The sequence below is a fragment of the Ctenopharyngodon idella genome, chromosome 7, assembly GCF_019924925.1.
Source record: "Ctenopharyngodon idella isolate HZGC_01 chromosome 7, HZGC01, whole genome shotgun sequence".
NCBI classification, from domain to species: domain Eukaryota; kingdom Metazoa; phylum Chordata; class Actinopteri; order Cypriniformes; family Xenocyprididae; genus Ctenopharyngodon; species Ctenopharyngodon idella.
In genome coordinates, this window is record NC_067226.1 from 40,648,395 (window position 1) to 40,670,542 (window position 22,148).

The window sequence follows — 22,148 nt, forward strand, 5'->3', positions numbered from 1 at the left end:
AACATCCAGTGGAAATTGTGCCACACTGAACTGAACACTGAAACTATTCAGTGCATTGAAAAAAGAAACAGGGATCTAATTTTAAATAATACAATTATAAAGTTATGGCAGAATGGTAAACACCTTGATTGGTGCATCCCTAAAAAAAGGCTGGAATACACTACAGGACTTTTCAGATCTTAACAGGTTTTGAAACACCAGGCATCATACACTTGCCAACTTTGTAAATGGTCATACACTACACAACTCATCATACACTACCTTATGTTCAAGTTCTTCCCAACAACAAACTCACATCACTAGGAGACACATGACAAATGAAAATGTGTTCTAAAATCAGCTCAAAGTAACAATCAAACATATTTGATTTCCTCTTACTGGATGGAATTATAGTCTAAAAAACTAAAATATCTGTGCCCATCATATACTACACGATTTTGAGTGAAATCACGCAATGTGACTGGCTCTGACTTGTGGCAAATGGCATTGACTCTAAACAGTAATTCAAAATCTGGGCTTAAGTCATGTAGTTTTTTTCCAGCCTTTAGTAAGAGTTATAGTTTACTAGTGTAAAAATGTAAATCATTTGCACCTAACACTATAGTTTATTGGTTGTGTTACATATTCACACAACTGTCAATAACAGCAATTGACACTTTTTCATAAAAAGTAATGTTAAAAAAAGGTAGGGTTAGATTTGCAATAATGTAACTAATTTTTTATGTTTGTGTAAATTTGGTCAGTGATATTATTTAGATCACACACACACACACACACACACACATACATATACTGGGTCTTCACTACCCCACTATAACTGACACTTTTATGGTAACATGGATTGATCATTTACAGTATTTAATCCAAAAAAATCAAGATTGATTGCATATGTACATCCGTGTAATTTGTGCCTCTTGCTCTTGCCAGTTGAATGCGATCGAAAGCATGGGTGATTTTGGTGTGGTGTCATATCTGGCTGATGCAGATGGAAACGTGAACATTGGACCTGCGACTCCTGTACCCGCTTGTCGTTCAACAAAGTCTTCAACCAGATCAATTCCCACAACACCCACCACAGTCACTCCAACTCAAACACCAACCCCAGCTAATCCAACCCCCCAAAATAAAACTACAGATACCCCGACTCCCGAAAATCAAACCCCAAGTACACCAACTCCATCAACCCCACCAACTAAAATCCCAGAAAATCATTCTCCAGGTACCCCGACTCCTCAAAGTCAAACCTCAGATACCCCTATTCTCCAACACCCAGCTAATCCGACTTCCTCAATCTCAAATACATCCACTCCTCAACCCTTCACTCCCACACCAGGTGAGAAATCTGCAAATAACTCAATGGATGATAAGAAGATAACAGCAATGCTGGAAGGTGAGACAGGTTGCAGAAATACACAGACATAAACCTATCACATACATTCTGTTAAACAATATGTGTGGTTTTGTGTGTGAAAGTGAGTGTTTGTTGGGACAGCTGTAATTTACAGGTTTTGTTTCATACAGACACTGTAAATGTGGGATTATCTGCTTTAGAGGCAGAGGCGGTTGAACCCATTAATCACACAGACCATGTTGATGTACCCATTTCTACACCTGCACCGGAAACCACATCTTCATCAGAACCAGAGCCCAAACGAGAGGAAATTACACCAGCTCTTGAAACTGCAAATGAGGACTGAAAATGTATGTGAAATGAAAAGTGTTTAAAAGTTCTTGAGGACACGGTTTAACTATATTTATGTTTGAGTACTAGGTATAGGGATTGTAACCATGTTAGTTGTTTTAGAGTGTTTCTCTTCAAATACCTGCTTTAGCATTTTAACTATCTGTTCACCAGTGAAAAAAAAAATATATTTCAATGCTTTTCCGTTCTCTCACAAAACTTTTGTGTTCCCTGACAAACTGTGCATTCACTCTTAAAACTTTTGTGATGGAAATAATATGAGATTAGAGGAAAAACTATATGTCATTGCTTTTCTGAGTGAATGAAAAGTTTCTTGTGGGAATGCAATAGTTTTATGAAAGAATGCAAAGTTCCCTTTCGAAGTGGAACTTGAACGCTGCGTCTGTTTAAGAAGTTACGGGGAACAGCATCAGCGTGACCGGTGTCTGAAGCACGTGTGACAAACACACCAATTTATTGGCTGACGACAATCCATTATGTCACAAGCAGAGTGTCAGCAGGTGTAAAAGGGTGCCTTTAATACACATCATCAGTTTTGTCTTCATGAGCCATTTGTTTGTGTAGCAAATGCTGAAGGCGAACGAAACAATGGAACCAAGCAATGCTTCAGGAAGTGTGTGCCTCTGTGTACTAGGTTTCTGACACCTGAGGACACACATGATCTGTGCGTGGGAGAGGTGCATGCACGTTCAGCAATCGAGAGCTCCACTCACGCTCGTCCCTCGAGAAATCAGAAAAAAGTGGTTCTAGTCCCACTGTCGCTGAGGCACAGCGAACAGTTATAGTCATGGGGTTCGCAGGTTGAGCTGGCAGAGGAATTTGAGAGAGGGATTGATCTTTCTCATTGCTCTTTCACAGGCTTGAGTGATTTGTTCGATCAGGATGCACTGTCTTTGGTGTCCTCTGATCCATTGGAGAAGATGCTGCTGGCACCATCCAGCCATGCTGAGGTGGATGTGGTCGGAGAAGGTGAAGATAGTGTTTGTACTGAGCCTTCTCCTTCTGCCAGCTCCACATATGGGGAGCTTTTGGATGTTATGGCCCGGAGGCATGAGAAACAGGAAGTCACTCAAGGGGAGACTCAATAGACTGTTTCTGTCAGGTCAAAATTGTCCCTCCCCCATGAGCCTTCCATTTCTTCCAGAGCTCCATGTGGAAGTAAAGAATTCCTGGAAGAAATCGTATTCAGCTTGTGTTTTTCCATTCCAACATTCCAATTATGCGAATGTGGAAGGTTTACCCGAGCGTGGATAAGTAAAGATGACCCCTGTTGAAGAAGAGCTAACTAGCTATCTCTCACAGGGTGAGTCCTCTTCTCTGAAGGCTCCAGTCCTGCCATCCAAGCCACTACAGACCACCTTGCACTTGACTGGCAAGGCGTATGCAGCAGCTGGTCAGGCTGGTGTTGCTTTGCACACAATGGCTGTGTTGCAAGCCTACCAGGCTGATCTGCTGTGAGATTTGGATCAGGGGCAGGGATTATCTTCTGAAGCAGTCACTGAATTGTGCCACACCACAAACTTGGCCCTCCGAGCTACCAAACAAACAGCTGCCACTATTGGCCGTTCGATGTTGGCGACAGTATTGACAGAGAGGCATTTGACCGACATCAGGGAGAAAGAGAAGAATTTTCTCCTCGATGCCCTGGTCTTGCTCTCTGAATTCTTTGGCACGTCCGTTGAGACTGTGGTTGGGAGGTTTAGAGAGGTGAAGGAGCAATCAGCTGCGTTCAGGAAATACATCCTGCGCCGGTCCAAGTTTTTTCCTAAAACCCCTGAGGCTCCTGCTCTGTCGAAAGTTGAAAAATGGAGAAAGGTCCAGTATAATGCTTGATGATTAAGCCAACTTTTTCATTATCCCTCCCCAGCTGTTATTGGGTATTTAAGTAGGGAAACACTATAAGATGATGGAGCCTGGAAGACAAGAAGTTTGGACCATCCTGCTTTCATTGCTTCCTTTTTTCAAATGGAAGTGAAATAGTATTAGCTTCCCCCTTTTTACAGCGGTGGCAATTCTGAAGGTTTGAGACATTTCTCCCCTTTGTTGGCTATAAATTATACATTTATAAATTCTATAATTTATATGAGTGAATGGAGTCTTTAATCAATCCTGGAGATGTTTGCGAGCAGGGCATGAGCCTTATTGTTCTAGGTGGGATTTAAGTAGAGCTGAAGCTCCCCTGAGGTTTCCCTAGTGGGTTGAGTTAAGATGGCGAGAATTTTTTGGCCGTTCTCGTATTTACACCCCTCCTTATGGATTAAAATTAGGGGTGCAATCTCCCCCTGGACGTAGTCGTATTACCAAAGGTCAAGTTGATAACCCTTTGTTCGTTTCTCCCTAAGAGCTTTATCTTTATAGAAGCAGCTGACAAGCTTAGCCATTATTCTGAGAGCTCGGCTCTCTGGGGCTTATAAGGCTATCCCCTGTTCTGCGAGGGAGGGAGGAAATTTGTAAAGGCCAGGACTTCCCTTGCTATAGAGCATAGAAGCACAGGTATCTTGTCCTACTAAAGATATTGGCCTAGGGAGTAATGCCATTATACAGTATATGTAAGTCATCTGCATCACCTCATGGTTGACACGCTCTGACTCCAATTAAGTATCCGTAGAGACAATCATGCTATGCACACTATGTTTGTGCATATTCACAGCTTAGTGAGGCAAACATTCACCCAGCAAGGCTTAGTGAGTATTGATTTCCCCATAGCGTCTTTAGCAGACACAGCGTTGAAGTTCCACTTCAAAAGGGAATGTCTAGGTTACGTATATGTGACCTTGGTTGCCTGAGAAGGGGAACGAGACACTGAGTCTCATTGCCATGCCTAGGGCTTGCCTGCACATCTCCTTCAGACAAAAGAGTTGATGACATGTATTAAAGGCACCCTTTTATATTTACGGGCACTCTGCTTGTGATGTTATGGACAGCCAATAAATTGGCATTTTTGGCACACATGCTTCAGACACCGGTCACGCTAATGGCGTTCTGCAAAGCGTCTTTAGCAGATGCAGTGTCTTGCTCCCCTTCTCAGGGAACCAGGGTTCTGCTAAAGATGCTATTGGGAAATCAATACCCACTAAACCATGCTGGGTAACCAAGATGTTTCTCTGGTGAACTCAATAGTATTACAAAAGAATGCAAAGTTTATAGGGTGAAAGCAATACTTTTGCAAACAAACGCAGCGTTTCTTGGGCAAACAAGAAATGCTTTTTTTAAAATACTTTTGCGAGAAAAGCAATAATTTTGCGAGAGAATGCAAAGTGTTTTGGGGAATGCAATAATTTTGTGACAGAATGAAAAGTTTCTTGGGTAAACATAAGTTTATGTTTACCCAAGAATAGTTTCACAAGAGAATGCAGTTTCTCAGGGGAACACAATACTTTTGTGGGAGGATACAAAATCATTTCTTATCCCATACATTTTTTCCATCACAATGTCCCCTAAGTGGCATCGTAATGCTTTGATGTCAGCATGAAAAAAAAAAAGTACATATTCCTGGTCATATTATGCAAGTAGCACTACCTTATCATTTAACAGAGTGCTAGAATACAGCACAAGATTTATCAAATATCACTGACTTTAATTTCACAGGAAAATGTTTTTAATATGTAATATGCATGTTTATATTTGTGATTAAATAGAATGTACATCCAAACACTAGAGTGATGAGTATATTACTGACAATCAGCAATACTGTAACACCTCAGTTATTGTTATTGTTTCACCATGTTTTTCACTTAATAATACTGCTCCAGATTTTCATTGTCTGCAAAGAACAGCGTTTGTAGCACAGCATTAAGCATATACTTTCTATTTCTTGGGTCCTGGGTTATTAAATAAGCTTTGACTGCTTTAAAATGCAGCAGCTAGAGTTCTTAGTAGAACCAAGAAATATAAACATTCTCCACCTGCTGCTCACATTTATTTTAATCAGAATTTTGGGTCACGTAAACACCTTTTTCAAAACTAACTGAACATTAAAACATGTACATGTTTTGTCCTGGTTAGAGATATGGACAGTTGTGAAAAGTCAAGCTACTGAAGAAACTCAATTTACTCATCAGACATTAACTTTTCAGAATCAAACACACACAAAAAAAGACTATGAAACAATTTATTTTCAACAGCCATTTATTTGCACATATACTTCTGCAGATGAAAACCAGCGGTTCTGACATTCTGCTCCTGATTTTTATACTGTATCTGTTTCTCTAGAAATTCTGCACAACAGATATGAAGATGGTAGCAATAATGATCCTGTACATGAAATGACAGTGAACTTGACATTTAAAATAACACTTCCATAAATTGTTAGATAAGATACACATATTCAGGTAGTTTACAAAATATTACAGTTGATCTAAATAAAAATAACATATGGAGCAGTGATTTTGATGATAACAGTATGCATTTTGCACACATTTCAATCATAAATGATTGTGCCATTGATAAAATATCCAACATGAGTATTTATACATTACAAAAAAAAAAAAAAAAAAAAAAGGTTTTAATGTAGATAAATAATCTTCTGGGAACTGAATGTCTTGGATGAAAAACTGGGGGTGGAAAGGGTGTGGATTTGGGCAAAAGCTAACAACAGTGAGTTATGAGAAAGTTTAAAATTCAGTCATTGGGTGAGACAGATTCTTTTTAAGCCTTGTGATGTTATTGAAAAATGGTGAATAATGTTACTGTTGAAGTCATGTGTATGTTTAATGACAGATGAAAAACATTGATCTGTTGTGGGGCAAGGTTGCTACAATAAACTAAATATATATAATTATATATCTTTGTGCAGTTTTCCTAATTTTTTTTTACCTTTTACAACAGAAGTCCCTAATTAGTGGACTGTGTTTCACATCTGGATCTAAGCTTGATTCCACCCACTGTAAAACCTTATTTTCATGATTTATCACAACATTTTTTCTTGTGTCAAATCAACTTAGACAATTAATGTGGTTCAGATAACATAATATTTTGAGTTTCTGTTGATTAAACCAATCACCTTCATTGTATTAACTCAAATTTTTAATTTCAATGAACTCAAAATTGTAAGGCAACCAGGTAACTTCCTTTTTTAAGTTAAACCAACAATTCTTTTTTTTTTTTACAGTGAGACAGTAAATCATTTTGTGAAAATCAAAAACATAGGTTTATCATTATTTTAATCATGTAAACATGCTTCGAAGATGGTTGTTCAGTGTGTAAAATAAAAATGCCATGCTTATACTAATTTCTAAGAGAAAAGATTCACGGTCCAGTTGGTAGAAATCTTGGTTGGGTTTGTGGTGCACTATTTGGTGACCTCTATAAAATCAGCTCAATAGATTTCCTCGTACCCTACCAGATGAGCTCCCTTGTAAAATCACTACTGTTTGTTTTTCAATTAACAATGAATGTGAAGCTTTTAACTGTTGTAGTCAGTTTTTGTTTTTAAATGGATCCTCATTTTGTTCCTCTGCTTTTTCATGTGTCAAACAGTTATCTGTAACACTTTACTTGAAACCTGTATATAATGCATTATAAATGTAATTGCAACCAAAGTTATAAAACATTATAATGCTTCATTTAGAAAGTATAATGCATTAAAACATGATGAATAACCAATTTCATGTGTGAAAAGGAATCTACAAATATTAATGCATTTTAACTTTGTTTACAATTATTTATGAAAATATATAATGCACTGCAACATACATTATGGATTCTTGTATAATGCATTAACATAAAGGCTTCAAGTATAGAGTAACCAAATTATCTTTGAGCAGCTTATTACGAGAATTTAAATCAACCCTAACCTTAATGTTTGCCATTGGCTGTCAGCTATCGCTTGGCTATTGTTGGGTAAAGCAGGAATCCGCTGAATGAAGACAGAATTTCACTGGATGCAGAAATCGCCAGCTTCCCTGATGTGAGCACAAGTCCCGTCCTCTGCCCCCGCTTCAAATGAAGAGCTAGACTTGCAGAGACGGACCCACCACAGACACAGTCCTCAGAACCTCTGCTCCCCGTCCCAGCAGTGTAAAGCTTCTGGATGTTGCGATTGGCTACTGAGAGAAAGGCCTCGACTCTTTCTCCTGCTTGAGCAGTTAAGACAGCGCTGAGAAGGTACCGTCCGTCCATGGGCGCAGTGAACACACCTGTTAAAAAAAAAAAAAAAGATTTAGATTACAACAAATGCATACTGTATGTAGAATGATGCTGCTGTTGTTGTGTGTGAAGTCAATCAACATCTGTACATTTTTTTTTTTAAAGCCAAGTACATACTGTATTAGCATACTTTTAAAAAGAGTACTTGAGAAATAATACACTTTAAAATTATATACTTAAGTGTAAATTGAATGTAATGTTTTCAATCACTTAATTAAAAAAGCACAAGCACAAAAAGGTCTTGCCGAGCACACATTGATACCAAGACGACGAAGAGGAAGTAAGCAGACGAGGAAGACCCTTACAAATTATGGGTGCTCTGCCAGTTCTTGGCCACATTAATAGATGAGTATTATATGCCATTTTATTTCTGTATTTTTACTGTTTTTTTTTTTTCTTTTACATTCAGGAAATATAGTTGAGAATGTCTATTCATAAATATGTTTCTTTGCACTACCGTTCACTTGCACTACTGTCATTGTGACTTATTTGCACTACCATTTCTGAATACCATCTCCTCATGTCATGTATATGCCATTTTATATCTGTATTTTTATCTTCTTTAATTTTATTAATATCATAAATATGTTAATTTGCTCTACCGCTCAGCACAAGCACCATATATTGTCAGGGAGTGAATTTGCATGCGCGCGATAATCGTCCCAGTGTGTACGAGGCTTTAGAGTGCTTTTTAGGACTTTAAGTACATCTTTATATGTAATTTCATAATTACTGCTAAATGTACTGACAAGCATTTTATTAAAACTTGCATGTCATGTATTTTTAAATATATTTGTAATTACACATTTATAAAGATGAAGTGTCAATTTAGTACATTTAAAATATATTAACTTTAGATGTACAAATTATAATGAAGTACTTGTGCTTTAGTATGTTAGTCAACACATCAAAATAAGTGTACTTCAAAGCACAACAAAAGATTATTAAAACAATTATTCAAATTTTTTAAAGTAATTTTTTTATTTGGCATTACAAAATGCACTTTTAAAAGTGTCATGAAAGTGTACTTTCATTAAGTTTAAGAACACTTAAGTGGCCTTTTACCTCATATTACATGCAAGTACAATTTTTAAGATTTAAAGTACATTACAAGTGCACTTTCAATACAATTAAGTACACTTCTTTTTCACACAGGCAATTTTAGCAAACACCATAAATACATGATAAAAAGGCATGATTTAAAAACCGTGTACCTGTTTGTGGATCATAGTGTCTTCCATCATTTAACAGAACATTGTTGAATCGGATGATACCGATTTCTCCAGGGAATGGCACAAGTGTCAGACCAGCCGAAAACGACACATAGGTCATTACTCGCCCTTCTCCTGCATAAATACACACACATACTCACTTTACCATCACTCACTGACAATACAGCTCTGTAAAATATATGGAAGGTTTAGTTACAGTACCTGCAGCCATTTGAATTGTCTTCAGTGGAATCTGTGCTGTAGATATGGAAATATGGCATATTGTAAATATCCTGTAAAAACGTAAGATTTATAACAACATATTTTGAATGTTCATCCAGCTTTGGGAAGCTGCTTTAAATTATGCAAAGCTTGTGGTCTGGCAAGCTACAGTTTCATAAAACTTAACCTACAGCCAAGCTACTGTATTAAAAATGTGACTAGTTAGCTTCATTAAACTATGGTAACTATTTAATGTGTTAGCTGATGCCTTCATCGTGTTGTATTGTGTTAGTTTAGCAAAATCATCTGATGAAGTCTATTACTGATATAGATATTTATACATGCGTCTAAGTACAGTTGTGTTCACGGACCGGCTTTGACAGTTCCAATATGGTGGACAGCTTACGTATTGCTATGTATACACACTATATTGCCAAAAGTACTGGGACACCCCTCCAAATCATTGAATTCAGGTTTTCCAATCACTTCCATGGCCACAGGTGTATAAAACCAAGCACCTAGGCATGCAGACTGCTTCTACAAACATTTGTGAAAGAATGGGTCGCTCTCAGGAGCTCAGTGAATTCAAGCGTAGTACTGTGATAGGTTGCCACCTGTGCAATAAGTCCATTCGTGAAATTTCCTCACTACTAAATATTCCACGGTCAACTGTTAGTGGTATCATAACAAAGTGGAAGCAATTGGGAACAACAGCAACTCAGCCACGAAGTGGTAGGCCACGTAAAATCACAGAGCGGGTCAGCGCATGCTGAGGCGCACAGTGCGCAGAAGTCGCCAACTTTCTGCAGAGTCAATAGCTACAGACCTCCAAACTTCATGTGGCCTTCAGATTAGCTCAAGAACAGTGCGTAGAGAGCTTCATGGAATGGGTTTTCATGGCTGAGCAGCTGCATCCAAGCCTTACATCACCAAGTGCAATGCAAAGCGTCGGATGCAGTGGTGTAAAGCACTGTAAAGCACAGCCCCTTCCAGTTCCAACATGACTGCGCACCAGTGCACAAAGCAAGGTCCATAAAGACATGGATGAGCAAGTCTGGTGTGGAGGAACTTGACTGGCCTGCACAGAGTCCTGATCTCAACCCGATAGAACACCTTTGGGATGAATTAGAGCAGAGACTGTGAACCAGGCCTTCTCGCCAACATCACTGCCTGACCTCACAAATGCACTTCTAGAAAAATGGTCAAAAATTCCCATAAACACACTCCTAAACCTTGCGGAAAGCCTTCCCAGAAGAGTTGAGGCTGTTATAGCTGCAAAGGGTGGGCCAACTCCATATTAAACCCTACGGATTAAGAATGGGATGTCATTAAAGTTCATGTGCACGTAAAGGCAGGCGTCCCAAAACTTTTAGCAATATAGTGTATATCTATGGTAAATTGCTAACAAAATGTAGTAAGAAAAAGTGGAGATGAGAAATTAACATTTTTCAATATAAAACTGTCTGACGATAAAATGTTATAATTTTTTATTAATTTTAGAGGCCTTTTTCTGGCTCAAAAACAATGACTGTTTTCAAAAGAACAAAGAATAGTCTCATTTAGGGTGATAGCATTGAACAACCAGGAATACACACCCCAATAACTATCCACAAACATGGAATCACCCTGGATCTGGTGATTTCATGAGCTTGAGGATCAGTGGAACACACATAAAAAAGTCCACATACTTCAACTTAACTTGAGTTCCTTTGCTGCCTTAATTTTTTTAAGTATAATCCAATTGGCTGACACTTTGATCACTCATATCATGTTACCATTTCCACAAAATCAAATGTATCCATTTCTGTGAGGAATTTCTTTTTTTTTTGCCATTTAAAAGAAAAAAAAGTTGTATGTCTGATACACTTGCGCAACAAGGTCTCGTTTGTTAGCATTAGTTAATACATTAGCTAACATGAACTAAAAATATATATTTTTACAGCATTTATGACATTTTGCTAATATTAGGTAAAAAAAAAAAAAATACAATTGTCCATTGTTTCTTTATGTTTTTTCAGAGTGCAATTAACTAATGTTAACATAACTTTTAATTAAAAATGAATTAGTAAATGTAGAAATTAACTTCTGAGGTATTGTTCATTGTTAGTTTACTAATGTAGTTAACTAATGATAATAAATGAATCCTTATTGTAAAGTGTTACCCATGTATCGGCTATATCAAAAAGCTCAAGCTCTGATTATAGGCAATTGCGGCTATTTAATTTAGTTTAGTTTAGTTTATTTAGTAATTCCCCAAAAAAGTGTTCAGCTACAATAGTGTGTTGAATACCAGAAACAGAATCAGGACTGAGGGCAGCAGCAGGAGTCAGAGGATAACCTGTCAAGAACAATACAACAAATACTGTGAGATAACAAATTTCTGTAAACAGCTTTGTAATAGAATTCACACATTTGCAATACATAAACACACACATATCTGAACACACTTACCTGGTGCTCCTGCATAGCCAGTAATGGATGTCCCGCTCCCATTGATCCCCTGAGGTATGTTAGATGAGATTTTGGTCACTCGAGGCCCTGCTGCAGACGTCGTGGCAGACAGTGATGGGAGTGGTTGACCTCCCTCTATGGAAACTTTTACAGCCCCTGTACCTTCAAGAACACCTGGAGAGAGGTAGAAGAGTGATGGCTGAGAAGAAATAAAGAATGCCTGACAGTTAACAGGTGTGACTTGCGTTTTTTTTTTTGTGCAATTTTTTAAGAAGTCGTCTGCTTCAGAGATTATGGACCAGATTTACTAAACATGAGAGAGCAATTCCAAAAAAAATTATGTGCGGGATATACCGATGACACACAAATTAAAGAACACAGACGCAGCCAGATCATTTCCATAATGACCAACGCAATCTACCAAGAGCAGCGCAAATAAGCGTCCGGTTTAAAACATGCTTGTTGGGTGGTAAATAATGGCACAAATAACAGTAAATTGACTAGCACAATCCTTAGTAAATCACCTTGCACGATTCATTAAAATACTCTCCTCTCATAATTTTTGCGTGTGAAAGAGAAACTTCTACAAATGCATATGCAATAAGGTCAGCCGCAAAAATAATTGTGTCCACGCTTTTTCAGCGATCATTTTTCACTGCTTGTCTTTAGTAAAACCTGACAGTAGTTTTTTAACTCCAAAAGAGGGTTTGCGCTGGCACAAGCTGTTAGTAAATCTGGCCCCAACATGTGCCATTTATTATGTATTTTGATGTGCTGAATTCAAATATGACAATTAAAACAACTGATTGGCTGTTTCCAAGATATTTACATTTTTACATTTTACCTGTATTTTACCATCTTACGTATATTGTGTAGATAGTACCCGTCACCAGTCCTGTTTATGTAAAACAGGACTGGTGATTTATATATTGTATAAATCAAATTTATTATGAAACAAAAAGGCAAAAAACTATTATGTACATAGTTTAATCCTATTCAGTGTCTACTCTGCACTTCTTGGCTTGTCTCTTGTATTCATTAAATGGAGAATCTCTTGTCATTGTTCAGCAATAGTCTGCAAGCACTGATGGGCTCCATTTACTCCATTTGAAGGTATCTGCACTGTTCACACAAGTAAGAGGCATCTCTGCCCAAAATCAAACACTGACAAATGAAGGGGGAATGACACTGTGTGACAGGGGTGCAAAACTCAGTTCCTGAAGGGCCACAGCAAAGCCATTTGAAGGCAAGCCTGCAAGGTTAGCAAATAAATAGCATAAAGCCTGCAATTCTCATTCATTTCTATGGTATCATACCCGCAAACAGTGATTGACTGTCGCACAACTAAAATTGAAAGTTAATGACGTCAAGGCTGTAATGTGATTGGTTATCAAGCCACACGTGATCCAAGTTAGCCGTTATACTTTCTCCAATGGTAGAGCCAGAGAACCTCATATCTCCCAATAATAAGACCATGGCTGCATCCGAAAACTTAAAAATGTTGCCTTTAGAGGATGCATTCCTAGGTAGGAAGGCATCGAGGCACGTCCGAATCCAATGTTAGCTTCACTTCCTGTATCCTGAGATACCTTCATCTGATCTATTTTTGAAGGCAGCATAGATGTATCCTTCACTGCCTTTGATATCCCACAATCCTGTGCTTTCCATTCTGTGACAGTTGAGCTAATAAATAAAGATGGCATCTGAAAGTTGCGGTTGGTAGTCAGTTTGTGTGTAAATTTAGGTTTTTGACCAACGTTTTCCACTTTTGATGTCATTTCTAGTGAGAAATTACTATTGTAGTACTTAAACATTCACTTAGTTAACACCAAAGCTTGCTCTATTTTGCTAGATCATTAAACTGTTACACTGCCTCAGAAGTCTGTCCAAAATCAGTTTCATGAGGTGCGCAAACGCTGCCTACAAAGTCACTGCCTGATAAGGCAGTGAGGCAACAAGTCAGCTGCCTAAGTTTTTGGATGCAGCCCATCTCTGGCCACAGCTGTGGAGAGTTTAGCTTCAACCCTAATTAACCTGATCCAGCTCATCAAGTCCTTTAGGCTTATTTGAAAACTACAGGTATGTGTGTTGGAGCAGGGTTGGAACTGAACTCTGCAGGGCTGTGGCCCTCCAGGAATTGAGTTTTGCATCTCTGCTGTATGATTTCTAGAGCTGATATAGGGCAATTATTTTTCAGCACAGTGATGTAAGCTTCGTTATGATTGCATTACCCATGACTTCTAGGAATAACATGATGCAATTCGTATCATGTATAATGCAATACCAGCTTCAGATTGCATCATTCATTGTTTTCCCTAAAAAGCAAGTACTGTCCAAACCCAGACATAGTTTTATCATGTATCCAGTCAAATATGTATTTTAGTAATTTCTGGTTTAAATAAAGATCCCTTGTCTTTATTTCTTGAAAACTAGACCCAATCAACAATTTTAAGCATAATTTTCATTCTCAGCAACACAGATTTCACAACACATTTCAGAAGCATTTGGCTGTAGACCAGTGTAATCAACAGGTTCAATTCATCTGGTTCAGATTGTGACAGTGACAATCTGATTCCAAAATTATTCTCAACTGTGTAAAGACACAAATTAACTAGGAAAGTAAAAGTGGCTTGTTGCTAAATTCTGTGTAAGATTTGGATAAAAGCCATACTAAAATATCAGCCAAAAGAAACAATAAGCAGCAATAATAATCTAATATCAGAGGTGGCTCTGTGGATTTTGTTCTGTTCAAATGAATTGCTGCATCAGAGAAATCTTAAATTGAATAATCACAGAAGTGCGCACCTCCATTCGTGCGAATGGATTGCTGGATCAGGTTGAAATCTCACACTTTAATAGCATTTATAGCACCTAAGTTAAAATAGGCTGTGTGACTAATACTATGAGGAATGATTACCTCAAAATGTGCATTCATATGCAAGTTCAAGGGAACTTGCATATGAACGTACTTATTTAAGTTACAGTATCTCACAGAAGTGAGTACGCCCCTCACATTTTTGTAAATATTTTATTTTATCTTTTCATGTGACAACACTGAAGAAATGACACTTTGCTACAATGTAAAGTAGTGAGTGTACAGCTTGTATAACAGTGTAAATTTGCTGTCCCCTCAAAATAACTCAACACACAGCCATTAATGTCTAAACCGCTGGCCACAAAAGTGAGTACACCCCTAAGTGAAAATGTCCAAATTGGGCCCAAAGTGTCAATATTTTGTGTGGCCACCATTATTTTCCAGCACTGCCTTAACACTCTTGGGCATGGAGTTCACCAGAGCTTCACAGGTTCCCACTGGAGTCCTCTTCCACTCCTCCATGACGACATCACAGAGCTGGTGGATGTTAGAGACCTTGCGCTCCTCCACCTTCCGTTTGAGGATGCTCCACAGATGCTCAATAGGGTTTAGGTCTGGAGACATTCTTTAGCAAGGCAGTGGTCGTCTTGGAGGTGTGTTTGGGGTCGTTATGTTGGAATACTGCCCTGCGGCCCAGTCTTCGAAGGGAGGGGATCATGCTCCGCTTCAGTATGTCACAGTACATGTTGGCATTCATGGTTCCCTCAATGAACTTTAGCTCCCCAGTGCCGGCAGCACTCATGCAGCCAAAGACCATGACACTCCCACCAACATGCTTGACTGTAGGCAAGACACACTTGTCTTTGTACTCCTCACCTGGTTGCCGCCACACACGCTTGACACCATCTGAACCAAATAAGTTTATCTTGGTCTCATCAGACCACAGGACATGGTTCCAGTAATCCATGTCCTTAGTCTGCTTGTCTTCAGCAAACTGTTTGCAGGCTTTCTTGTGCATCATCTTTAGAAGAGGCTTCCTTCTGGGACGACAGCCATGCAGACCAATTTGATGCAGTATGCGGCGTATGTTCTGAGCACTGACAGGCTGAGCCCCCACCCCTTCACCCTCTGCAGCAATGCTGGCAGCACTCATACGTCTATTTCCCAAACACAACCTCTGGATATGAAGCTGAGCACGTGCACTCAACTTCTTTGGTTGACCATGGCGAGGCCTGTTCTGAGTGGAACCTGTCCTGTTAAACCGCTGTATGGTCTTGGCCACCGTGCTGTAGCTCAGTTTCAGGGTCTTGGCAATCTTCTTATAGCCTACGCCATCTTTATGTAGAGCAAAAATTATTTTTTTCAGATCCTCAGAGAGTTCTTTGCCATGAGGTGCCATGTTGAATTTCCAGTGACCAGTATGAGAGAGTGAGAGCGATAACACCAAATTTAACACACCTGCTCCCCATTCACACCTGAGACCTGACACCGGGGAGAGAAAATGGCTAATTGGGCCCAATTTGGACATTTTTACTTAGGGGTGTACTCACTTTTGTGGCCAGCGGTTTAGACATTAATGGCTGTGTGTTGCGTTATTTTGAGGGGACAGCAAATTTACACTGTTATACAAGCTGTACACTCACGACTTTACATTGTAGCAAAGTGTCATTTCTTCAGTGTTGTCACATGAAAAGATATTATAAAATATTTACAAAAATGTGAGGGGTGTACTCACTTCTGTGAAATACTGTAAATACACACACCTCTTTAGCCATTGTCACGTGCCAGTGATTATCCCTCCTCACATGCCATATAGGTTGCCGACCCCTGATTTAAAAATACTTGCATATAATTACAGCTGTAATAATTTCAGTAATTACATCTATAATTACTCTGTTGACCCTTCCCTTACCCCTTAACCCACCCATAAACCTAACCATACCACAAAACCTGTCCTTAACCTCACCTGTATCCCACCTCAATAAAAGCACAAGGGTTTTTCAATAGTATATTCAACACAATAAGTGCATTGTTCCTTTGACATAAGTAAATCAAAGTCAAAGTTTAAAAAAAAAAAAAAAAAAAAAAAAAAAAAAAGTAGTTAAAGACACCTAATATAAAAAAAGTAGTTAAAGACACCTAATAAAAATTGGGAGCCAGAATTGAGAAAGAATTACAATGAGTTGGTAAAAAGGAAAGCCCATTTTGATTATTTGATCTTAACAAGAATGATCATAACAAAACTTGAAACCTTAAGATGTACACTAAATTTGATCATATTCTGAACTTGGAGTGTGGGAAAAAATCTTTAAAAAAATCTTATGAACACCTGGAGAAAGGTAGAAGAATGCTAATGGGAGGACAGAATAATAGGTAAAGAATAACAATTAGCAGGTGTGGCACTGTCATATATCAATCAAAAATGCTTCTACCCATATAAAAAAGATTCACATCTTCATAAACTTAAGTTCTGTGTAATCTTAATAATAAGAGAACAATATATATATGGTGGTTTGTATGGTGGTGGGGACTGCTCATTATTGTTAATATTTAATTTGAGTGAAAGAAACAATCTTTGACACCACTTTTTCAAAAGTTCCTATTGAATTATAATTCTGACTTTTAGAGATTTATGTCTTTCCTCATTTAAGTAGATAGGAACTGTATGCATTTAATGTCTGTTATTTACTTTAAAAACAGCTGCATGGAGGTGTTACCAAGAGAGCTGTCAAGTAAACTGATTTACCTTAAAGGTACTTTGGTTTAACTGCCTGCAGAGTCCAGGTGGTTTTAGGAATGCTTGTGTATTTCTCACCAAATATTTTATGTTCAATGAACAGCAATTAGTCCAACATTGTGCTCATTGTGTCTAATTAAGGTCTCTTTAGCTACTGCTTGTGTGCGTTTTTTGCACACAGATGTTCAACATAAAAAAGCCAAAAGGGCACAATTAAAAAAGGGGAGAAACTTTTTCATATAAGGTGCTGGAAATGGCAACATACAAAACAAGCTTTTAGCTTTTGACTGAGAATGAACCAATAGTGTCAACTTTCGGCCACTATACCACATTGTTATTAAGTCTTAAGGTCATAAGATGCCCAGAAAAAAGTTCAACTGAGAGCTAACTGGTTAACAGTGAAAAAAAATTGATAGTACGATATAAGACATTTAGGGAGTTGCTGCATTGATACTGTGAATTACTATGAATTAAATTGGTACGCATGCTGCAATTGAAATGTTATTCCTGTTGTCATGTTCGGTTATTTTACAACAGCACATTTGGACAGCTACTTTGGAAAGTATGTTTTTTTTGAACCACTGAAGCGCTGCCTTGAAGAAGCTTGCTTGTACATAACGAAGTGTGATTTTAAAACAGTAATTTTTTATGCCACACTTCCAAGCGGTTGTTTCCAAGAAGTTGCAGTGTAAAGCTATTCACTACTTCCAGTTAGTTGCTCCCTAACAATTAGAGAAATACAGAGGGAGCAGCTTTACATGTCACACCCGCTTGCTCACATGATCTCATCCAGTGACAGATCTCTGCCGCAGAACTACACAGCAGTGACTTATACACAAAAAAACCCCTGTGCTAAAACACACACACATGTTGGTACTCCTTTTATTACAAGGACTTTCCATATGCGTAATGGTTTTTATACTGAGCTAATCATATTTTCTGTCCCCTAACAACACCCCTAAACATAACCCTTACAGAAAACTTTTTGCATTTTTTATAAAACATAGTTTTGTATGTGCCTCTACATTCCTACAGTATGTTGCCCTGAATGGGCCAAACTAGTAGAAATGGACAGGCTAATTACAAAATAAACAACTTATCCATTTGACATCAACACTTTCACTCACATCCAAATCAAAACAGAACCAAAAACACAATGAAACAGAGAACACACGTTACAATAGTGACGTTAGACACGTAGACACGTTACAACAGTGGGGTCCTCTCCTGATCCATGAATTTGACAAATGGGACAAAAACCCAGCTGAAGCCCTACATGCTGAGTTCTGTAAGAGTATCCTCAGAGCAGGGCCGTAACCACCATAGACATTGAGGGGGACAAGTCCCCCCCAATAATTAGAAATGGCCAAATCGTCCCCCCCAGTATTTGAAATTCTTGCACTCCTCTGCTGCACTTCATTACAGCACTCTGCATGTTGTTAGGATGACAAAAAGGTTTAAAAGTTACATTTTCTGCCTCAGCGGTCTAAGAACGCTCGTCAATGTCAAAACGATTGAGATGGCCAATCAAATTAATTAGGCGGGGTTTACGTTCTCTTTTTGCTCATGCACACAGTCTTCGCAGCAGTGAGCACAGACGGGCGCGTCAATCGATCGCTTAACGCCGTTGCGGAGGTTATATTTTTCCGGTAAAATCACAAAACAAATGCACACAAACATGTCCCTGCTCTTGATATACAACCATTGATGGACATCTTTGATTTTAATGAGGAAAAAAAAAAAAACTATACGAGGGCAGATTAGAACATGCAACTTTTGATTCTGTTAACAAAAATTCTTCCATTAGACCACTAGGGAATTCAAATATTCCTTGCGGATCGATGTATTTATTCACTAAATTGAAGAATCTCGGAGCTAACAATCACATTAAACATGAGTTCTCAATGTACTATTGAAATTGATTTCTGGACATTGTAATGTTTTTTTTTTTTTCTACAATTGTTATTGTACATATCTGATATAGCATTGTATTAGCAGCAATTTCGTTCACTGTTTTGTTTCTTTATGCTTTATTTAAAAGAAAAAAAAAAAAAAAGGTCCCCCCCAATGTTCAAGACATGGTTACAGCCTTGCCTCAGAGTACAGAGAAACACACCGAACAACGCATGCAGGCCAATATCCTCTACTGATGCGCATTGAGAAACAACCCATAAAATTTTGGAAACATCTTAAAAAGAGTGACCCCAGCTCTTATTTTAAAGCCCTTAAAAACCATGAAGAAGTCCCCTGATTCAGATGTTCCTGAAGCTGCAAAAACAAACTAGCACAACTAACATGACTAACATCAGCCAGCGTCTGGACACCAACACATTCACAAAATTCGGCCCAACTAAATTATAAAAGTACAAAAAGAAAATGATCTGACTTATTAGACATAAAAACAAAGCAAACTTGAATGTTATTTGGTCCTAAATAGAGATTATACAACAGCAAAATATCTGAGTACAATGAAAGACTGTAAATTTAGAAGAACAATGACGATATACAGACTCTGACTAGAGACAGATATTGACAGAACTGGCTGCCCAAAGAGAGCTGCATCTGCCCATACTGTAATGTTGATCGTTCTCGACATTTTATCCAAAATGTTGATATATATATATATATATATATATATATATATAAATGTTGAACTGTTGAGATGTTGATATTAAAAATACAGTAAAAAAAACATCTCAACAAAAAGGAAAAATACAGAGAGAACGAAAAACATTATAGGACACCGAATAATGATGCAGTGGTTATATCCACGTGTACTCTTCCAGTCCTCCAGATAAAATCCATATAAATACATGTGTGAGCAGTGAGACATGCTCAAAGGAAAAGATCATCTCACAGGTCAAATGTCACAGGTCAAGAAGAATTGAAAAGGAAGAGTGCATTATTACAACTAACACAGCTGCTCACACAAGATAAAATGCACTCACATGCATCTAGGGTGTTCCACACACACACCTACTACTATACTACTTTGTGGGGTCCAAATGACCCCACTAAGATAGTAAGATCAGGAATTTATGACGTTCAGTTGGACCCCACAACGACAACATCTTAAACATCATATATAAGTATGTTTGACAAAATCTTAAAAGTCACTATATGTGGCCCTTCACTACATTATACTTGTCACAGGAACGTATCCCTAAACCTATCCCCAGGAACCTAACGTAATTCTAACATCAAGTAAAGGACCCCACATAGTCAAAGATTCCGTATCTTTCATAATTTGTGGGGTCGTCTGGAAATTTGTGCCCTCATAAATCACAAAAACAAACAAACAAACACACACACAGTCAATTTAACATGTTCATTTAGTGTGGTTTATTCTGTTCACACAGCTTAAGTAAACATAAGATAATAAAAAGTCAGTTTTAGTTGTATGTAGGCAGTAGTTTTTGTACTACTTTTTAATGATTAGATTTCATATTTTGTTACTTGTAAACAGTAGTGGTTAAACGGATCATCGTTGACATCGGACGCATGTGATTCGCGGATCAATTGCAAGTTTAACCGCAATAGAGTGAAAGGTTATCATTTGCACGTGTTTTGTCTTGCTAGTTTACACATTAAATAGATATAAAACCATTCCAGCGCTAGAAGAGGCAAAAGAGGATTTAATTCGGTATCGCACGCGACGCTGTTATCGGTGCGCACAGACGCACATACATACAAGGCTCGCGCGCGCGCGCGCACACACACAGAGAAACAGAGAGAGGCGCGTTTCAGATAGCTGGCAAACTCCAAATTGATTTCTCTTTCGCGTCCTCAATGCACTTGGATGGACACATACACGCATTATGTCAGTCAAAATACCCCTCTCGGCAAGTATTCTCGTGAACACATTCGGTTATGTCTTAATTGAACGAGGTGAGAATTCGGATGTGTATCTATCGGATGTGTGAGCGCTCGTTGTCTTTTGTCTTCCAGTTTGTATTTCCACAGCGAACTTACGTATTTATGAATGAAGTGCTCGTTTTAAAATCTTCTCGGTCGACTGACATTTGTTAAGACATCTGCTTTAAACATTACAATGCTCACGTCAACTTTCATTAACTCTACAACAAGTAAATCCACTTCACCAGCTAATTATTCTATGACAGCAATGCCATAGAAATGTACAGAGCTACCGCGAAAACGGAAGTTCAAAGACAATATTATAAAGATGGCGGCGCACTTGTTTCTCTGGCGCATAAGGTCTATAAATACCTGCTGTTGTCTGTCATGTAAATCAAACAACATAACACAGCTTTAACAAAGATTAATCTATATTAAATTTATACAGTGAACAGTGTCATTTTACATTTAATTATTACATTTCTGTACACAAAAATTAATACTACAGTTAGACCTTATAATTTATTTGTAACTTTATGTTGTATTTATCTATGCTTGTAATTGGTGTACAGTATTTGTTCTTTTTACAGTCTGTTCACTTGCCTTTAATAATGTATTTAGTTAGGCTAGTAGTTTCTGCTGTGGTATCGGAGTAGTTAAAGTGGGCTACGTAATAAATGCAAAGTTTACCCCCCACCCCCCATTTTTTATTTTTTTGTGCTGATCTGAAAAATGATCGGATCCGTGACTTAATAACCGTGATATGATCCGAACCGTGAGTTTTGTGTTCCGTTGAACCACTAGTAAACAGTGTGGCCTACTACAAATTTTCTTATATTCAGGCTCATGATGAATTGGATTTCTTTATAGAGCCCTTGAGTATATCTTTTGCATTTACTTAAAACAAAGTAAAGTTTAAAAATCACTTAGTGGCTATGTCTTATGCCATTTGGATTTTTTAACATTACTCTGAACGCTGCTAGGTAAAACTGTAAGATGACTAATGTG

At 38.1% G+C, this 22,148-nt stretch overlaps 1 protein-coding gene across 1 annotated transcript in view; it reads right to left on the minus strand.

Moving 5' to 3' along the window:
* Positions 1–5,812: 5,812 nt before the first annotated feature.
* Positions 5,813–22,148, minus strand: part of emilin2b (elastin microfibril interfacer 2b) — a 28,675-nt gene continuing 12,339 nt past the window's right edge. Inside the window, exons 5-9 of the mRNA XM_051899214.1 lie at positions 11,734–11,907; positions 11,573–11,620; positions 9,283–9,318; positions 9,064–9,195; positions 5,813–7,839 (exon numbers count right to left, since the gene is read on the minus strand). Coding sequence (XP_051755174.1) covers positions 7,523–7,839; positions 9,064–9,195; positions 9,283–9,318; positions 11,573–11,620; positions 11,734–11,907 — 707 coding nt within the window. The 3' untranslated portion in view covers positions 5,813–7,522. The remainder of the gene's footprint in view (positions 7,840–9,063; positions 9,196–9,282; positions 9,319–11,572; positions 11,621–11,733; positions 11,908–22,148) is intronic.